Source organism: Aethalodelphis obliquidens, unplaced genomic scaffold (assembly GCF_003676395.1).
Source record: "Aethalodelphis obliquidens isolate GAN/ISIS:26980383/991018 unplaced genomic scaffold, ASM367639v1 scaffold6, whole genome shotgun sequence".
Lineage (NCBI taxonomy): Eukaryota > Metazoa > Chordata > Mammalia > Artiodactyla > Delphinidae > Aethalodelphis > Aethalodelphis obliquidens.
The window spans coordinates 5,477,020-5,494,235 of record NW_020837950.1 but is presented as its reverse complement, the minus strand read 5'-3'; the positions used below and the strand labels follow the sequence as shown (position 1 = coordinate 5,494,235).

The following is a 17,216-nucleotide window of genomic DNA, read 5'->3' as shown; positions in this document are numbered from 1 at the left end:
TAGGTGGTTAGAAATTGGTCCATTTTACTGATCAGGAAGAGACTGGTAAACATGGCAAAATGAGTTGCCGGTGGGGTGGGGAGGTCAGTAAGCAGGCCAGATACCTGCAGAGCCCCTGTAAAAGACAATTATCTCCCTCAGCATAATAGAGCAACCAAACTAGACATTTTCCTGTCTTATGAATGATCGCAGTACAATCATTCACCAAATTCGCACTTTTATGGACATGGGCAAGTCAAAGGCGGCACAGTTTAGAGAAAACAGTTAGATTTGGACCCATTCGGAAGTGGGTTCAAATCTAGCACTTTGAGCCACTGGCAAATTCATTCATGGCTGTGAGCCTCGGCTCTGCATCTGAACAAAAAGGAATAATACTTCGTTCGCTGAAAATTCAATCGAATCATGTAGGTAAATGCTTCTAGTACAGTTGATTAGGGAACTCACAAATAGCAAATCCCTTCCCTTCCTTCCTTGGAAGGCAATCCTCCTCCTGTACCCGCCAGGACCCTCAGAACGTGGGAAGCCCAGCAAAATTTCCTTCTCCCCGCAGGAGTATCTGTGGGTTGCATTCCAGCTCTGATTTGTATCCACGCCCTAATTCAGACTTAACACTACTCCTTCACTGCAGGGTGGTGACAACAGGAGAGTGGCACCTTCTATAAACATGCATGCTGAAATGCCACAAGCACTGAATGTTAAAGCTCAGAGGCAGATGTCCTTGGAAGGTCAGGAACAATTGCATGCAAAGCTCTCAATGTCCAACTAAGCATTTTCATAGACAAGTATTCTGAAGGGATGTATTTCCTCAACAAACGAAGCCAAATGGTTTTTGAAGTGTGGTTATGAAGAAGGCCCATGTCTTAATAAACTCTTGCACTCCTAGGATATTGCTGAATACCTTGCATAATAATAATACTGCCTTCTTTGTTCAGTCACTGACTAGGAAAATTTACTCCTTGAAATTCAGTTTCGACAAATGCAGCAGAAATCTCTTACTGTGTAAAGTGCAATGTTCAATGTAGCGGAGGAACATAATGATGAAGCCAGTGTTAGCCCAGCACTGGGGATAGAGGCACATGCAGAATTTGCATATGACATAACATGGGCCATAAGTGGGAGATAAACAAGAGATTCCACTGTAACTCCCATTACTGTATATAATTCTACTGAACCACTTAAAATCCCTACTGTAGGTGCTTTACAGAATATTTGTTCTCAAGTCCACAGCAATACTCCCTAATGTAAGTAAACATCCAAAAAAAATGTTTTTCATGTACAATCACATGCCATAGGTTTTTCTGAAGAGAGAATTCCAAATTATAAATACAAATATCTTAGTGAAAACATTTCCAAAAAATATGGTGGCTTAACTGAAATTCTACAGGATGCTAGATATTATGCAAAATAAATAAATGCACGAATAAATCAATAAATTAATTAATTAAAGGTAAGGGTATATATAAACAAATAATTTTCAGGAAATACCAAGATAAAATTAATGTGCTTTTTTTAAACTGTGGGATTTATCTGAACCTTTAATGAACGAATATGTATTGTAGCTCTCTATGAAGTAGATCTGATAGACAACATTTCTCAAACTTATTTTTTTCCCAAGCATTTTTCAAGACTCAGGTACTATGGGACACCAGTTTGGGAAACACTGACCCTAAATATTACCATAATATACTGTCTTTCAAAAGTTATGGTAAATAAGTATCCTAACCCTTCATATGGATGAAGAGTTGGTCCTCCTGGCAAACACACCAGAGGAATCTTTCAACTCAGGTGAGCAACTGAGATGAGCCCTTATAAAGCCTTGGTAACCCCTACAGGGAATAAAACACAGCTTTTCCCACAGTAACTATTGCTGGTCATAGAACCATTAGAAAGCAATTTGAACACCATTGCACATGGTCGTGTTTTGGACGCAGATCCTGCAATGTATTCTTGAGGCTAATTTTTCCTTTTAATCTGTTGCATAATTGCAAATCAATTTGAAAACTGAATATAAATCTGATATGGACTGAATGTCTGTGTCTGCCCAAAATTTGTATGCTGAAGCCCTAAACCCCAACATGACTGTATTTGGAGACAGGGCCTGTGAGGAGGTGATAAAGGTCATAAGGGTGGGGCCCTAACTGAATAGGGCTCATACCCTTGTAAGAAGAGTAAGAGACAGCAGAGCTCTCTCCTCCCCTCTCCCTTCGCCTCTCCAAAGAGGTTATGTGAACACACAGGCAGATGGCAGCTGCCTGCAAGCCAGGAACAGAATTCTCACCAGAAACTGACTTTGTTGGACCTTCATCTTGGACTTTCCAGCCTCCAAACTGTGAGAGAATACATTTCTGCTGTTTAAGGCGCCCAGCCTGTGGTATTTTGTAAAGCAGCCCAAGCAGACAAACACAATATTGGATAAACCAGCGTTTTAGTCAAAATGACTGATCAAATCAATGGTAAGTAAACTGAGGATGTTTAAGGCTGAATCTACCAATCCATGGATTCAAAACAGTTCTTGCCGTCACTCTCTCCAGATTTAGAGGAAGCATAAACGAACAAAAGATTTTGCATCTTCTGTGTCACAACTGCTAAAAATCATGAGGGTAAAAAATTTTCCTATTAAAAATATCCTTTTTTTAAAAAAGTTGACCTCAAAGATTTAAAAACAAAAACAAAAACCCTCACCCAAACAAAGTAAACAGAAAGCATTTTCCCAATTTTAAGATACTTTAAGCAAAAACACTTCAGTCCCTGATGTGTTCCACAGCACATCTAGCTGTCGAGTTCCTAATGAAATCAGGCCTTTGGAAGGTGTGCAAACACGCAGCTGTCACATGAAGTGAGGGAAGATAAACACATTTGCTCACTTAAGAAAAGCAAACTAAAAGAAGTCCACCCAAGTGCCGGGTGGTTGTCAGTACTGGACAATGGAATGGCGCTGGTTTCCAGGCCCCTGAATGGAATCCCTGTCCCCCCAGACAAACCCCACACAGCCTGTCACATACTGCAATGAGCCTCGTCACTCCAGTCGCCACAGTCGTTGTAGCCATTACACAGCAGTTTCCTGGGGACACAGATGCCACTGGCACACAGAAAGCTCTCACCCCCTCCGCAGATCACTGAAAAAAAGGGCAGAAAAACAATGTCAAAATGAATAAGAGGTGTGTTTTTTTTTCCCCTTTTAAAATTAGGAGAAATAAAGGACAGAAAGAAAACCTTTCCTTGCTATTCAACAGAGGTGCTTCCCAATTCCCTCAGTTTCATGATCACCAATTTTTCTCTGGCCTTCTGGAACATTAATTGTAAAATTACCTGGAAAGACTACAAAGAGTGTTTGCCTGAGAAAAGCAAAAGGAAATTCACCAGTGGGCTTTCACAGCACAAGAGAGCCGCCTCATCAATTGCACAACTTATGTGGGGAAAAAAATACCAGATGGGAGTATTTTTCTTAATAACAGAAAATTATTTCAAAGTGAAATATTATTTATTGAACAAACATTAAAAAAAAAACCCTCTCCTTCTACAGTGCTACTCAATGTCCTGCAGAGAAAGCTACAGTTACGAATAGTTGATACACGCTTGAACACAGGCTTAGAGACCCCATGCCTTGTATTTGAAATATATTTATTTACTTGTCTTAGTAAAAATGCCAGTTAAAAATGTCAGTGTCTATTTTGGCATAAGGAATGTGAAACAACATTAGCTGATAATATTTTCATTCTCTTCCTTAACACGGCTGCATTTTAGTATTCTTTGCTTTAAGTATTACGGTGTTCTTTTTCTTCTCAAAATTCAACAAATATTCAATTGTTTCAAAATTACATCAGATACAGAATGTAAGAGAAGAAGCTAGAAAGATTTTTCTAAGGGAAACCATTAATGGAAGGATGTCAATTCAACGAAATGGGTTTTAAAATACCCTTCAATATGTGGTAATATGCATCAAATGCTTTTTAAATGTGTAACCCTTTGACCCAGAAATCTTATTTCTGGTCTTCATACAAAGGAAATGATTATGAATAAGTGCAAAATTTACTATTTAAGGATATTCACACCATCATGGTTTATCACAAGGAAACTATGAAATAACAATTATGCAATAATAGGAGACTGGTTAAATAAATTTTGATAGCTCCATAATAAGGAATACTGTTACAGCCATTGAATATTATATTGTAAAAAGTAATGTCCTGGGCCAAAGTTTAAGATAATTTAAGTATAAAAACACCATTTGGGGGACTTCCCTGGTGGAGCAATGGTTAAGAATCTGCCTGCCAATGCAGGTGACGCAGGTTCGATCCCTGGTCCGGGAAGATCCCACATGCCGCAGAGTAACTAAGCCCGTGCACCACAACTACTGAGCCCCATGCCACAACTACTGAAGCACACACGCCTAGCGCCTGTGCTCCGCAACAAGAGAAGCCACGGCAGTGAGAAGCCTGCGCACCTCAACGAAGAGTAGTCCCCACTCAACTCAACTACAGAAAGCCCGCGCACAGCAACAAAGACCCAGCGCAGCCAAAAATAAATAAATAAATAAAAATTTTTTAAAGTTTAAAAAATAAAAAATTTAAAAACAGCATTTGGTTCTGAAAAAGCATAATACAATCTGGCCTAGAAAGAAGTATATCTAAGGTTACTATGAATATCCCTGGTATTAGGATTGAAAGTAATTTTTATTTTCTTCATTGTATTTTACTCTGTATTTTACAAATGTTCTTATAACGATCATGTCTCACTTTTATAATCAGAAAAAGAAAACAACTAACTTTTTTCATGAGTTCCCAATTCAGAGTAACGGTAAATAAATACAACCCTCCCAAAACTTGTTTCTGTAACTCTCTGTCTCCCTGCCACAAAAGTTAGTGGGATCAGCCTTGTGGTCTCCTGCCTGGTCACTGTCACCACCACCCCCCCACCCCGAACCATGTTCCTTGATGAGATGAACCTTGTTGTCTAACTAAAGGGAACCAGGAAATATGGAACATTTAACTCAGAAGCTGAAATGCAGGGAAGTTCAGACTGAACGTTCCAGGCAGTAAAGTCCATGCCACTCATATGTCCTGTGTTCCCCAGCAGAGTGCTGGCACTCAGGAGGTTCTTAATTAATGGGAAAAAGTCACCTCCATCTCAGTGGAGCACAATATATTGCCACGAGGCAAAAGAAAAAAAGGCAATTGATGGATTATTTTCCAATGCTATCACGGAATCAGTTTCGATTTGCTGAACATTAAGTAAGAGTCAATATGGTATGTCTCTTCTGATGCTAATTCATGTGTAAGCTTCGCAATATCAACAATGAAAGTCTGGTTTTCCATTATATCCCATGATTTCTGTATCAATACAAATGGCATCTATGGATTTCAACTGCCAAGACGTGAAACACGCTTATGTTTTGTATAGTCTTGGATTCAGTGCAGGACTGTACTCCTATAGCTACAGACAGAGACTCCTAAAGGGTATACAGGAAACCAGATAGAAAATGAAAAACCAAAACATTAAAGATTTTACCGGTCAGTCTCTACAATAACCTCTCTCTAGGGTTAAGGGAAAATTTTCAAGGAATAAGTGTTTATCCTATCGTGAGACTGTTTCTGCATTATAGTAGAGAGTGCAGAAATTCCATCTGTCTGCATTTCAGCAGCTGCAATGCCTCAGAAGAATTATTGCATTCCCTACATTATGGCTCTGATGAGTCCTTGGGAAATGTAGCTGAAAGCTCAACATTAAATAGCTCCGAACATCTAGGTTTCATCTTTAAGGACCTACTCCAATAAAGCCATTCTTGTGTATGGTTATATCAAACCTGGACCAAATTTAAAATACGGTATTGCTTGCATTGTTTTGATTATCGATATCCTGTGTCTTTGCTGATTCATCAGAAACTGACTTCTTTTGTGTGGTTTCTCGGTTGGAGATGCGGCTGCCCATGGTTTTAGGACATTGAAAATTGTTTCTTTCTTCTTATTCTTTTTTTGCAAGTTCTTTGGACATTCATAGTTTCATTAATCAATACTATTTTTGTACAATCAGGATAGCTTTGTACATTCTCTTTCTGTTTGATTTCTTCCTAACCTGTATTCAGAATCTCCACTTTGATTTGTGAAAAACTGTTCAACTAGCAAAGCATTTCAGACATATATCATTTACAATTTCCAGAGAGTCCCATAAAGTACACAGGTAAGAATTCTATCACAACTTCCTTGGGGTAAGTGATAGTTTACAAATAGAGGAACTAGAGTATCATATGGTTAAGACAGCATCTACCCAAAGCCACGGAGTTAGGAAAAGGTGAAAACCACCCCAGAATCGTGAGGTCCTGGCTCCAGGCCTAATCCTCCACACCATACCCACTCCCCATTTCTAGTACACAGCCAAGTGATGGGCGCTGAGTTCAAGGGTACCAGGTTCAGGTAAAAGTTCAAACTTGGCTTTATTTTTCTCTCTAAACAAAAGATGAACATCTGTCCTCAGGTGAACTGGACCAGATAAGATGACATTTTTGTGAGCTCTCGGTTTTTGGAGAACACACTGAGAGAGCTCTTAACAAGTTTCTGGAGAGATTTTTCAACCATAATTCACTGTCTTATGACAATCATCTTCCAATAGCCTTTAGACTGAGCCCTTAAGATGACGAAGGGAGATTCCCTGAGGTGAAGTCATGCTATACAGTCTTGACACCATTTCCACTAACATCATCTATAACACTAAGAGGTATATATTGGACTTTAAATCAATGCCAATGACTTTACAAGATTCTTTCATTAATTGAATGAATATTTACTATCTATTATGTGCTGGGCATTACTGTAGCAGTAATTACAGATACAGCAGTAAAGAAAACAAAACTACTTCCCCACCTTCACATAGCATGTATTCTACCGATCATCATCTGATAAAGATACTTTTACTAACTAAAGATGCTTCACCACCAAAGTTACTTACATTTATACATGTGACAATTAATTAATATTAACACAATGACAGCAGTATACAAAGACTTATGCCTAAGATACTGGGTTACATGTCCAAATGATGAGGACAATTATGAATCGCCTGGACTTCTGAATTCCATGGATTCTGAAGAGTATACACCCCTGCGGATGAACAGCTCTTTTCAGTCTTGTTTCTGAAAACAGTATGCTGAAATAACATCCATAGCCTGAAACAAACTTTAGAGTTTCTGCAACTGCTTCCAGCCCTCTCAGTTCTCTCTGTCTGTGTTTTATGGGCAGCATTTATACTGGCAAATTCTCTCATTACTCTGCTTGTTAACTTTTAGAGTCTTTTTCAGAAATTACTCACCAGTCTCTGACTGCATAGTATCCTCACATTCATCGTGACTTTGAGTCCTTGTTTAAAGTCTAAAGCTCAAGTTCAACTCTATCTCTGAAGAGAAAGCCGACCTGGCACACAGCTTTGTCCCCTGCACCCATACTGAGAGCTTGTCAGCCCTTCATTCCACATGCTGCTCGAAATTAAGTTACTATAAATCACTATTGCTCTTACCTTTTACAAAGTTATTTGACCATATGAAAAAGAATGAGTGTAATCTTATAGCAGCTGATGCAAGAATACTTCTTGGGAAGAGTGTTGTATCTCCCCATAATAGGTTGGTAAGAAGATTGGGGTGAAAGATAAGAGGTGAAAGAGGAGAAAGGAAATCCAAGTGGACGGTCAATAATTAAACTTGGTCTTTACTCTGCCTTCTAAGTCATATGTACTCGATGGCCCTTCCTTTTGTTGAACATTAAGATGTCTGGAGTAGGTATGGATGGATATCAAAAAGCTCTGTATGAAGAGAATGAGATCCTCCTGGAGAGAGAGGGGAAACTGTGCGGTTGGGCATTGTCTTGGGAGAGAGAGAAATTAAAAACTTGGTTGAGTCTCCCTGAGGGGCTGTATAGAGAAGACCCTTTGGAAAACAGAAATATCTAAAGGGACATTTCAAGTTGTTGATGGGAGGTGTAATCACTTCCTCCATCTACCATAGGGAATCAGCAAAGATGATTATGTTGCTTTCTAATATTCTCACTCATTTATTTAATCAATTTGGCACTCTTCTAAGAGCTTGAATACAGAATAGATCCCTTGCTTTGCAGACACTATAGTCTACGGAGACAAACAATAACAATTGATATAATAAGAAGAAAATTATTATATATTAGGTCAGAAGGTAGTAAGTGCTATAAAGACAAAACAGAGTACAACAGACTAAGAGAGATAGGAGATGTGGGGATGGGGTAGTACAGGTCCCCAGATTAATTAGGGCGCCAGGGCAGGTCTCATTGAATGTTGACATTTGAACAACAACTTCAAAGATGGAGGGAGTTAACCAGACCTCAGGGGAAGATTTCAGCCCAGAAGCAAAGACCCTCAGGCAGGAACACGGCTGGCAGGTATCAGGAACACCAAGGAGACAGACCCATGTGGCTAAAGCAGAGAGAGTAAAAGGGTAGAGAAGCTAAGGGATGAGGCAGAGAGGAAGAGAGGGCCCAAACACAGAGGGCTCTGTAAGGACTCTGTAGCTTAGACAAAAAAAAAAAAAAAAAAAAAAAAAAGAGTCACTACAAGGTTTGAGTAAAGAGTAGCATGATCTGACTTATGTTTTCAAGGATCTCTGCCTGTTGTGTTGAAAATACTCCAGAGAGGCAAGGGACACAGTAGGGAATAACAGTTAGGAGCCTATTGGAGCAATCCAGGAAGAGATGATGGCGGCTTGGAGGTGGTAGCAGGGGAGGGGCTGAGACACAACTGGATACTGGACGTATTTTGAGAGTAGGGGCAGGAGGGTTTCCTGACCCATTAGATGAAAGTCGTGAAAGGCAAGAGCCAATGATGGCTTCAAGTTTCCAGCCAGATGACAAGAACTGCCCTCCGCTGAGATGAGGAAGGCTACTGGAAGAGAAAGACCAAGGGGAAAGAATCAGGAGTTATCATCTGGACACGCTGGGTCTGACATATACAAGAGACGCCCAGCTGGAAATGCTGAGGAGACAACTGGGTACATAAGTTCAAAGTCCAGGAAAGAGGACAGGACCACAAATATACATGTATGCACCATCAGCAAATCGATTTAAAGCCGGTGTGCCTGGATGAGATCATGAGGGGAATGGCTAGTGAAGAGTAAGACTCAGTGAGATGGTGCAGAGAAGATGGATAAGGGCTGAACTATTAAACCTCCTGTGTAACAGCTACAGGGAAGAGGAGAAGCCAGCAAAGAGGCTGAGGAGTGGCCCCGGGGGTAGAAGGAAACCCAGCAGGTGAGTATGTTATCCTGGAAGCCAAGGAAAGGAAAGTGTATCGAAGAGGAGGAAGTGATCAGCTATGCCAGAAGCTGCTGCTGAATCAGGTAAGATGAAACTGAGAAATGGGGATGCGGATAAGAGCGGTTTCAATGCAGCAGTGAGGACAAAAGTCTGACGGAGTATGTTTAAGAGAGAATGAGAAGAGAGGAAGTAGCTCCGAATGGAAGGACAAATGCTTTGCTGAAGAAGAGAACAGATAAGTGGGGCAGTAGATTACAAGGGAAGTGGGGCAAAAAGAAATGCGGTTTTTAATGCTTTGTGCGAGTACATTCTTTGGAGGGAGCATGGAGTGGTATTAAGTTCTGCCTATAGGTTGGCTCAGATCAAATAAATGATGACCCCTTTTGAAGATACAGGAGCTCGGGGATGGAGGATCATCAATGTCAGGAATATAGTTATAATCTAAAAATGAAGCCTGTCTTATACCTGCCTGTCCCTTTAATCCCATCACTACAGTGTGACTTCCTCAGAAGTTACCTGTCTTCTAAGGTGAGAAATCCTTCTCATTCTCTTCTTCTTCTTCTTCACCTGGTGGACCTCTATTAAACATGGGGGGCGAGGGGCACCCAGGCTAGTCCCTTTTAATAGTACCATCAGAACATGAACAAACAAACCCCTGTTACTTTACGACTCACATAATTTATATTAGCAGAAGTTAAGTATTTGTTTGCTTATACCCTCTCCCTTCTAGAACGTATGCTTCTTAAGAGAAGGAACTTTATCAGATTTTCTCCCTGTTGTGTCCTGTCCTGAGTCTGGCGTGGAATTAAATATTTGTTAAATGAATAAATGAAGACTGAGAATAGAAGGTGCCCAGCAGGACCACGTACGTGATCACTCCTATTTCTTGGTCCTACATGTTCAAAGGCAATAAATATCTTACAATTTTATTATTTTAATTGCCAGAGGAAGAAACTGCTGGTGAAATACGATAATCACTCTCTGTGATAGCAGGATACTCACTCAAACCCCCAGACAAGTCTGGCTTCTCAGTAGCATCTGCTCACATGTTAGGGCAATGAGTATCAAAGACCCTTCTACCTAAAATAATCTTCCCCACTGACCTGTGATGATGTGTCTAACATTTTCCCAACACCTACACCCACGTTACCCATTCCCTGGGGTAAAATGGTGGTTTTTAGATGAACTCTAGGATACCAAGGAAAGGGACTTTGGGGCCACATCATGGGTTAAGGGGGTGTCTTGAGTCCCATACTCCACTTCAACCAGAGAGCTCTACCATCACCTGCTTTATATATTTGAGTCCGTGTACAATTTCCTTTGAAAATGGGTCTCTGCTACCAAAAACAAGTTTGAAAATGCCTTCACCCTTAAGATTTTAAGTGTTCAAGTCTGACAGAGCTTTTAATTCATTTTCTTGGCAATGAATACTTAGCTCTGAATTTAATTATAGAATGTTTAGATTTTCATTATATTTAGACTTGAAAGAATGGGACGCCAGAGGAGGAACTTCCTAAGAGGGGCGGGTATAGCAGGGAGGAGTTTAGGAAAGGTCTGAAACAAGAGAAATAAGCATGAGAGGTGAGACCTGGAGCCACAATGAACTGAGGACAGCCCTGTGTGAAAACGCAGTGGGCCTGGGTCTAATACTATGAGGTAAGAAATGCCACATCACCTTGTTTTTCTAAATCAAGTTAATTCACTTAATCAAATTAATTCAATTAATCCCCACTCAAAAAGGTGAAAAGAAATATTCTTCAGGCATGTTTTTTGTGGGGGGCCTCTCCCTCCTTAGGGAGGTACAAGGATCCAAGGGAAGAACTGCGGAAGGGGCTTACCTTTCAATTCTTCAGAGAATGGGTGGGGTGAGGGACTCACGGTTCTAAGCCCTCGGGGTTTATAGTAGACAGAACGCTCCATCACGTCTGTGCCACAGCAGGGTCATGACAGGGCCATGGTCCCCAACATCAGCTTTCCCGGCTGCCCCACGCAGCCATGCCTCTCTAAGACCCTGCCTCTTCCCCCAAGCAAGTAGTAACCAGTCCCTACTACGTAAGGGACATGCCAAAGCCCAGTCCCCTTCCAAGCCTTGGAGGATGCCTCCTCCATCCTCTGTGTCCACCTCTAACCCTCCCCCATGCCACCCCACTCTGGGTGATCACATAATCTCTGCTCAGTCATTTTCTCCTCAAGGCTGGTCCCCCTTTTCTGAGAATGCACAGATGACACCACACATCCTTTATGTTTCCTTAATAAATTGCTCTATTACACAGATTTTTCATTCATTGCAGAGAATGCAAATGACTCTATCAGCAACTTTCAACATCTTTTTACCAAGGTAGTATATGGTAGGCGGTCAGTAATCCCTGTTGCATAAATGCACTTAAACAGCTCTTAATTTAGATATTCTAAAAATAGAAGTGCTACATGATTTCCTCTTTTATGATCTGAGGTGACCGTCTTGCTGTGAAGACAAGGTAAAACCGGTCCCCTCACTACAGTCCAACTCTGTAGTTCCAAGTCCCTCAGTGCCTATTATATAATATGTTTTTCTTAGTGAGGAATGATCTCTGTCAAACCAATGTTCAAAGCAAGTTCAAAACAACTTCCCCAATTAAATATCCTTAAGACGAAGGTACTCCTTGACTCATTTTTTTCCGCTGTGAAATAAAGCCATGCTTTGATTCAATGGAAACATTGCCAGCTGGCCTTCAGCTTAAATTTCTGAAAATAAGAGCTAAGTATACTTATCACCTGTCTGACAGCATGAAGGAAGATCTATCATTCTATAGAAAAATCAATCATTGTAAAATTATCTAAAAATCATTAGCAGGAGACAAGAATAGATTTGTCACTGGTGGCACTCCGATAGGAGAGGAACGGAAATAGAGTTTAGAAAGCAGTTCATGTCATCATTCAACATCTCAAGTCACAGTATAAAATAGAGTTAGATAAAACTTGCCCAGTAGATTTTAAATCTAATTAGACAGGGGAGAAAGTACAGAAAGAGCAGAGTAAAAAGCAGGAAGTCAAGCTTTATGATCAGGGACTGGCAGAAATAGACCGCCAAGCAGGTCTAAAGAAACTTTTTTAAAAGGAATCTTTGTTCATTCAATAGCAGAGAGAGAGAGAGAGAGAGAGAGAGAGAGAGAGAGAGAGGGAGGGAGGGAGGGAGGGAGGGAGGGAGGGGGAAATTTTTAAAAATAAGAAAAACAACTTCCAAATAGGGATTGTCTAATTAAAAGAATATACTAGTTTACTACCTCAAGTTTTAGTGTCTAAAAGACTTAAATAGGATTCTGAACCAATTTTGACAAAAATCATTGGTAAGTAAGATATACACCAGGACTCTGTCATTTATCATTTCCTGCAAATAAGTGCAATAACGTAACTTCAAGTTTCTAAAGAACATAAGCAAGTTAGAAACTACATATTTAGAGCTTCTCCGGTGGCACAGTGGTTAAGAATCCGCCTGCCAATGCAGGGGACACGGGTTCAAGCCCTGGTCCGGGAAGATCCTACGGAGCAACTAAGCCCGTGCGCCATAACTACTGAGCCTGCGCTCTAGAGCCTGCGAGCCACAACTACTGAAACCCGCGTGCCTGGAGCCCGTGCTCTGGAAGCCACCCCAATGGGAAGCCTGCGTAACATAACGAAGAGTAGCCTGTCTCTGCAACTAGAGAAAGCCCACGCGTAGCAACGGAGACCCAACGCAGCCAAAAATAAATTAAAAATAAATAAATAAAAAAAGATGCCAATTCTTAAAAAGAAAAAAGAAACTACATGTTTATAGTTGACCCTCTTGTCAGGGATTATTATCAGGCAGGCAGAGATTTCTAAATTCAGGGTTTTTTTTTTTTTGCGGGGGAGGGAGGAGTGCTACTTTCTGAACTTGCTTTAGGAAATAAAACCTTTATTTTATAAACAAAGTAATTCTCACTTAGTGGTACTTAAAACACTTCTGAGATTTTCTGCAAACATGAGGCTGTCTCGAATGATATTTTGTGATTATTCATTATGAATCACAAAATGATACTGATGATATACACACAACCTTTGGCAGATTTCAGACAGCTGTTGAATGTTTTCTATAAAACAGTTAATGCATGCGTACAAACCTATGAGAAATAAAGTGATATATATCATTTGGAAAGAAAATAACAGTCTCTTGCATGCATATGGTAGTATCTAAAAAGTTATACATGTTAACATTTCTTTAGATCTTTATTAAATGTATAACTCGATCAAGACGTCTATGGAAAGACTTAGAAGAAAGATGAACAAAGAAAAATAATCAGATTTGAAGAGCGATTCCATGGTATTTTTCTTATTTGTTGGGCTACACAAATTGGACTGATGTCATTATACAAGTTAACAGTTTGTGAATTTCATTTTCAACTCAAACCAGATTTATTTTTAATCACAGTTTCTTTTATTTTTGTCTATTTTATGTATAGATAATCTAAAAGCTAGAACTAATTGTCTATGACTTTGCAATACTGTGTAGCCTGGGACCCAAAAACAGAGTAAACATATGTATTTAGAATTTACTGTGAAAAGAACTTTGAAAAAATACCTTTCAAGGACAGATTGAGACAGGCTGGGTCCTGGGACCCTTTGGTGCAGTGCTGGCACCTGGACAAATGTCTCCTCCAGCAACAAAATACAAAGAAACTATAAGGGACTAAAAATAGCCACATGCATACTCAATTAGGGCAAATTATGGACAACAGGATAGAAAAAGACCACAAACCCAGCTGCCACTTCTGAAGAGCTGGGAGCAAAAACTGGGTGTTGAGAGCAAAAGCAGGGTACAGAGCATGCTCCCTGCACACAGCACCACCAAAGGGGTGGGCAGACCACCTAAGCCCCCCCTCTGATCACCCACTGATCTGCCCCAATCCCCACCTCAGGGAGCCAGCAAGGGAACCTGTTACAGGAGCCCCAGTAAAGACTTGCCTGCATTTCTTGTCTGGCCTCTTATCAATTTCTATTGATTAAGGAAAGCCTGGTTGGTAACAAGATTACAGTTCTATGCTAATGTCTAAAAATTCACTTCCAATCCCATGAAGACTGTACTACATCACTTTCCCACTTACTCCCTATTGTTAGTTACTGTACCAGAATATTCCAAGGCATTACCATTCCTAAAAATTCACTGATCTTCAGGATACTGTAGGATCTCACCTATCTTCCAGATCAGATTGCCAGTAGCTGGAGGCCAAGATTCTGAAGCCCCAGGTTGGAGCTCTGTCCAAGACCCCCTCTACTTTCCATCGTCTTAACTGATCACAACAAACCCCATTCACTTGCCCCCATGCAGTAGGCCATGGAGACAGCACACGTTCCATGGCTTGAGTCAAGGCAGAGTCGGGAAAACCTAGATACTTCCAGTTACCTAACCCTTCAAGCTTAAACCACCCCCAAATAATCAAGTCACTTCAATTCTAAATGCTATTATGATTAAAAGAAAATGGCGAGAAAATTAATTCATAAACACTCATCTTAATATCCATACTGATATTGACTGGGTCTACAGACAAGGAAAGCAATTATTCACAATGATGACCCTGAGATAACAAAATAAAAGTCGTTCTGTAGAAAAAGTACAGACTTGGATTTAACTTAAGGTATCTGTGCCGCTTTGAGCAAGTTATTTAACCTTTTGGGGCTTCAGTTTCCTTATCCGAATTCCACCTGCTTTGGAATTGTCTTTGAGTATATATTAATCAGTAATGGATGTAAAGTACCTGGCACCGAATGACATAAAGCCCACTATGTCCTGTTTACTAAGACTGGTAAGTGTATAATTCACTTCTGAAAGATGGCCATCACAAAGTGCTTAAAAATGCCTTTTGCTTAAAGCGTTATCCTGCAAATAACTAGAGCGTCCTATTCTCCAACCTTGTAGATATAGCACTGCCCACTTAGACCCGGAAGTGAGGGCAACTGGATTCTTCGAAACAACCAAGACAACTGGAATAGAACATAGTCTGAAGAGATCAACACACATGGGAATCAATATAACAACGTCTAGGGAAAGAATTCCTAACGTTTCTTTGGCTCATAGACAAAAAAGGAAGTCAATTGCTCCAGGCAGGTTGACTTTTACTGTTGAATCGTTTGTGTCCTGTTAAATGATTTGCATGCTGGTGGAACAGAGAGGTCCCTGAATTCTCTCTCCCATGCTTCCTCCACTTTTCTGCTCTGTGTGCCCTCCACCACACAGCTACACAAAATCTCTCCTAGTATCCCTGGTTACCAGTATTATATATAACAAAGCCACACAGACTAAACCTGACATGGAAAAATCAGCCTTGCCTAAAACTAAATATAAGCACAATTTAATTAACTTGCATTCCAGAGTCATAGCTGCCAACTTACCAAGACTAGAAGACTGGGTACACAGTACCCAAGGGCTCAGAGGGAGGGGGAAAAGATACTAAATTTTTCTCCAAAGTCTTCACAGGATTCACATGTTCCTTCGTACCTGTAAACAGGAATAATGTCCCCTGTATACAAGATACGTGATCCAATGGGGGGGGGGGGGCCAAAATGAGCCAAGGCAGGAAGAGAAGATAGGTTAATAGAGGCCGGAATTTCAGGAAAGACATACAGGAACTAGAAATGAATGGCAAGTAATCTGGCAACAAGGTCAGCCCTGAGTCAAGTAGGGAAAGGTTTACTTTACCCGTGAAAGGAGGAAAGACATTGCTGCAGATAAAGGGAAGTCAAAAACCATGTGCCTGTCACTATAAACTCTCAATACTGTAATTTGAGCTGTGATGTAGTCTCATCTAAAAATACTCTACTGATCAACCTTCTGTGTTTAAGTTAATCCTGGGAAACTGTATAACGTGAGGGTCAGCCAGTGGTGCATGGGTCGGGGGACTGAGCTCAGCATGGGGGTGATGCCCTTGGGTAAAGGTCTATTTTCTTCCACTTGCCAAAAGGATAAGTAACATGCAGTTTCCAAGCAGGAGCACAAGATGGCAGCCATACGCAGCACACAGACCCTGTGCAGTGCCACAGGAGAGAACTCAGCTTGAGACCCTCACCACCTGACAGGCTGTGGCAATTCACAGGGAATTCCAGCTGGGAGGCTTCTCTTTTCTAAAGGGCATCCTTTGCTTGTGTCTGTAACTGGGTACATTTGAAATCATGAAATCGCACTTCTGCCAATTATTACTACAGAGAAATAAAAAGTCTTTCCCAATTGATGCCTACTCATATCTTTGGCACATTTTTCTATTGGTTTTTCTTCCTTATTGATTTATTGAAACTCCATTTGTTTCAATTATTTTTCTCCAGGCCATCACTTATTTGTCTTTTAAGTTAATAGTCTCTGCAGCTATAGAAAATTTTACATATACGTGAGGTCAACTGTATCAGTCTTTATGGTTTATGTCTTTATAAACCGTATCTATATGTGTCGTAGAAAAGAAACTATAGGAGGGCAGAGATTTTGTCTGTTTTGTTTCCTGCTACAGCCATAGGATATATGACGGACATACAGCATGGGCTAAATAAACTTTGCATTCAACCCAGAACCTTTCTAGAGCAGATGGAAAATATCATGGCCAAAATTAAGACACATATTCTGGCCAAGACACGCCAAAAATAGGCCACAGAGACAGGTACATCAAGTCAGGTTTCCTAATAGTCAAAGCTGATTCTGCCATGGCCGTAGGGGAAAGGCTACAGATTGACTGACTTTTGTTAAAGTAAGAAAGTCTCTTACATTGCTGAAATGACCAAAATATGAAATACACAGCCTGATCTGTATTTAATGGAATAGAATAAAAGAACTCTTGAGATGCTTGCCAGGTTTAAGTTTCAGTGAAATGCCAAAGGGAAGAAATTGGACGGCTACTTTCACGCCAGTGCCTTTCTTAACACCGACCACCAAAGGGATACCACATCATGAAGCAAAGCACAGAGCCCATGCTG

General features: G+C 40.5%; 1 protein-coding gene across 1 annotated transcript in view; it reads right to left on the bottom strand.

Annotated features, from left to right (window-relative positions):
- Positions 1-17,216, bottom strand: part of CORIN (corin, serine peptidase) — a 216,063-nt gene that overhangs the window by 95,397 nt on the left and 103,450 nt on the right. The window contains exon 5 of the mRNA XM_027103039.1: positions 3,003-3,116. Coding sequence (XP_026958840.1) covers positions 3,003-3,116 — 114 coding nt within the window. The remainder of the gene's footprint in view (positions 1-3,002; positions 3,117-17,216) is intronic.